Genomic DNA, 3366 nt, shown 5'->3' on the forward strand with positions numbered 1-3366 from the left:
ACCAGCTTTCCTTATTACAAGGCAGACACGAGGAGTCCTGACCTCTCTCTGGAAGTTGTTTAGTTGTTTTTCTCTCAGTCAGCCTTTCATTTGTATGTCTGGTTCTTACCTGAAACCCATTTTTTTTTTTTTTTTTTTAAACACTCTTTCATGCCCTATGTCTAGTCATAGTCCAGAGGATTCTTCCTTTGCAGAGCTCTTCAATCCTTTCTTTGTTGGATAGGCGATCATCTCTCTTCTCATCTAAAACTTTATTAAGTGGTCCCCAACCTTTTTGGCACCAGGGACTGGTTTTGTGGAAGCTAATTTTTCCACAGATGGGGTGTGGAGGGTGGTTCAGGCAGTAATGGGAGTGATGGGGATCTGAGATGTACCCGCCCACCTTCACTTCCTGCTGTGCGGTCTGGTTGCTAACAGGTCATGGGGCGGGGAAGGTTGGTGGTGGTTGGGGACCCCTGCTTTATTACCTCAAAAATAAGGTTTGGCTTCTTATCCTGAGACATTTTAAATGTCTGTCAGAACAGCTAGCTGTTTGAACGTATCTAGTGTTTGAATTGTATCTCTGTTGAGTGTTTGAAATCATAGGGTCCTTCAAACTCTGGAATAACCAGTGATTCAGAAAGTTTTGTCTTTAACAACTGAACTAGTTCCTTTATTGCAGCTGTGCTCATGTGTTTTTTACTGACAATTAACTTCTGAGATACACAGTATTTACAGTTGACTCAGTAGGAGTTCCCAGAAAACGTGAGGATATGTTTTGAGTTATGGGTGTAGTCCATTGTCTATATCTTAACACGAATACATGATCATAAATGAGCTTAGGACATTCAGTCTTTTGAAGGTGAATTTTCTTTTAGTTACAATTTTAAAAAATATTATATTGCCACCAACCCATTTATTTTTCTCACCAAAATAAAGGTAAACATGTTATGCCAAGCAGAATGCAATGGGGGAAAAAAAAGAACTGATTCCTTTAAGGTGGAGCCAACTAGAAGTTCTTGTTATTTTTTATGTAGGCTTGGTTTATTTACTGAGTCAACAAGTATGCATTGGGCTCTGACCCTGCAGGATCTATTAGAGGCACTCTGGGCTGCATTGTGAGCGTGTCCTGCAGTGGGGCCTGGAGCTGAAGTATACGCTGTGGCCTCTTCTAGTGTCCCCCACACGTGAAACTAGGGGTGGCATTTTTAAGTGCTAGAAAAAAAGAATGTGTGCCAGAGGTCTTTGTGTGACCCACAAGGTTTAAAATATTTAACTGTCTGGTTATCAACAGAAATGTATGGGCTTTCCCAGGTGGCACAGTGGTAAAGAATCCACCTGCCAAAGCAGGAGATGCAGGAGACACAGGTTCGATCCTGGGGTGGGGAAGATCCTCTGGAGAAGGGAACGGCTACCCACTCGAGTATTCTCGCCTGGAGAATTCCATGGACAGAGGAGCCTGGCAGGCTACAGTCCGTGGGGTCGCAAAGAGTCGGACACAACTGAGTGACTAACACTTTGACTTTTTCAAATTATTGACAGAAAAAATATTTCTGCTCCAGATCTGTAGTTTAACTTCCTTCCTAAAGCTTTTATTTTAGCAGAAAAGAAGTAATAAATGAGGGAACAATTAAACAGGAGAATTAATGTCTGATTTTGATGACTGCTGCAGGAGAATCGGTAGGATAGGAGAATGACTGGAGGAAATGTGGGGCAAGTGGATAGGGGTTGAGATGGGATTCTTTGAAATTAGACCTGAACATCGTGAATGCACAGTCTGTGAAGAGCTGGGCTTACTAACCTGTTCTCACCCCTAGTCCATTCCTCCCTCCTCCAAATGTCTGCTTGCCCATAGTATGCAGCTGGATGTTGGTTTGTAGGAAACTTCTAGAACTTCTCTCACTTGGAGAGCCTTTACCATGACACCTGTCACTCTGTAATCACCTATTTGCTTCCATTCCTCACCCCTAACCCCACCCCTCGCTAGACTTGAAATATCTTGGGGTCAAGGACATGTCTTGGTAATCATGTATCCCTAGGTATATAGCTCATAAACTAGTTGAACAGTTAAGTTAATCTGTAGACTCAAAATTAGATTCCATCAAGCAGGTTGTGAAAGTCAGATGTTTCCTTTAGCAAAACAGGTTCTTAAGTTTAAATTCTGTCATTTATCCTATTTATACATATCCTTCCCACCCCATCCTCGCTCCTCCAAGCAATTCTCCCCTTTCATTTCAAAAACAATTCTTGCTCCACCCCAAAACTTGCCTGTCTCCCCATCTTATTTAAAAATGCTATCCTTTCAGTTGATCCAGCCCCAAACTAGGGATTCTCTTTGATTCTTCACATTCCCTCATCCTCGCCTATCATGCCCTTTCCTTTAGCACCTGTACCTCTAGAACCATACCTGTTTTTAGCATCTTTACTACCACCCCCGGCTCCGGCCAGTTCCATCCTTCACCTGGACCAGTTCAGCAGTGTGCTGACTGGTCTTTCTGCTCCCACTCTTAGCTTCCATATATCCATTATTCATGCAGACAAGCAGATATTTTCAAACTCAAAATAATATTGTGTCAGTCCCTCCACTAAAACACACCAGTGGTTTCTTATTGAACTTAGAATAAAAACTGAGTTAAAGAATCTGAACTCACAGCCCTACATGAACTGGCCCCTATCTTCAACCTCATCTCCTTATTGCTCTCAGCTTCTGGCTGCACTGGTCTCCCCTGTCTCCTCCTCAGGGTTCTCTATTCCCTGTTGCCTGTTGAATTATTAGGTGGAATTCCATGTTAATCTAGTCAGCTCTGTGAATATGTAAACCAATAGTAGTGTCAAGTTAGCACAATCACAGTGAAATCCGTACCCCCAAAGACATCCCCATTCCTGGTTTTTATCATCATGCTTGTGGTACCGGAAGTTCATGGTAACAGGCAACTGACTTAATGATAACCCTTGCTAAAGGCCTTGGGAAAGGAAGTTGACAACCTTGCTGACTTCTAATGGTGTTAACTGATTTCTCTTTTTCTCCCTCTTTTTGCCATGCAGAGTATGAGCTGGAAGTAAAGAGGGTGCAAGACATTCTTTCGGGAATAGAGAAGCCACAGGTATGTCTTCTGGATTTCTCAGCATAAATGGTGCTCTTTTAAGTATTTCAAACATGCTTTTCTTTTACCACACAGTAGGTAAGCAAAAGGGCCCCTTCCCATTGCAGATTATTCATAAACTATGAAATAGAGCTGTTATTAATGGAGCATGAAAATATAAAACAGCAGTCTTCTGTTTAGTCATCATCCACTAAAATGTCTTCTTTATTTAGATATTCTGAATGCAATTAGGTATTCATCCCAACATCCAAGGATACACCACCACCGCCACCACCCCCCCCCC

General features: G+C 42.3%; 1 protein-coding gene across 5 annotated transcripts in view; it reads left to right on the plus strand.

The window, feature by feature from the left end:
* Nucleotides 1-3366, plus strand: part of FNDC3B (fibronectin type III domain containing 3B) — a 359396-nt gene that overhangs the window by 249271 nt on the left and 106759 nt on the right. For all 5 annotated transcript variants that reach the window (XM_010835255.1, XM_010835260.1, XM_010835258.1 and 2 more), the window contains one exon: nucleotides 3025-3083. In XM_010835255.1, the coding sequence (XP_010833557.1) occupies nucleotides 3025-3083 (59 nt within the window). The remainder of the gene's footprint in view (nucleotides 1-3024; nucleotides 3084-3366) is intronic.

Source organism: Bison bison, unplaced genomic scaffold (genome assembly GCF_000754665.1).
Source record: "Bison bison bison isolate TAMUID 2011002044 unplaced genomic scaffold, Bison_UMD1.0 scf7180017864040, whole genome shotgun sequence".
Taxonomy (NCBI): domain Eukaryota; kingdom Metazoa; phylum Chordata; class Mammalia; order Artiodactyla; family Bovidae; genus Bison; species Bison bison.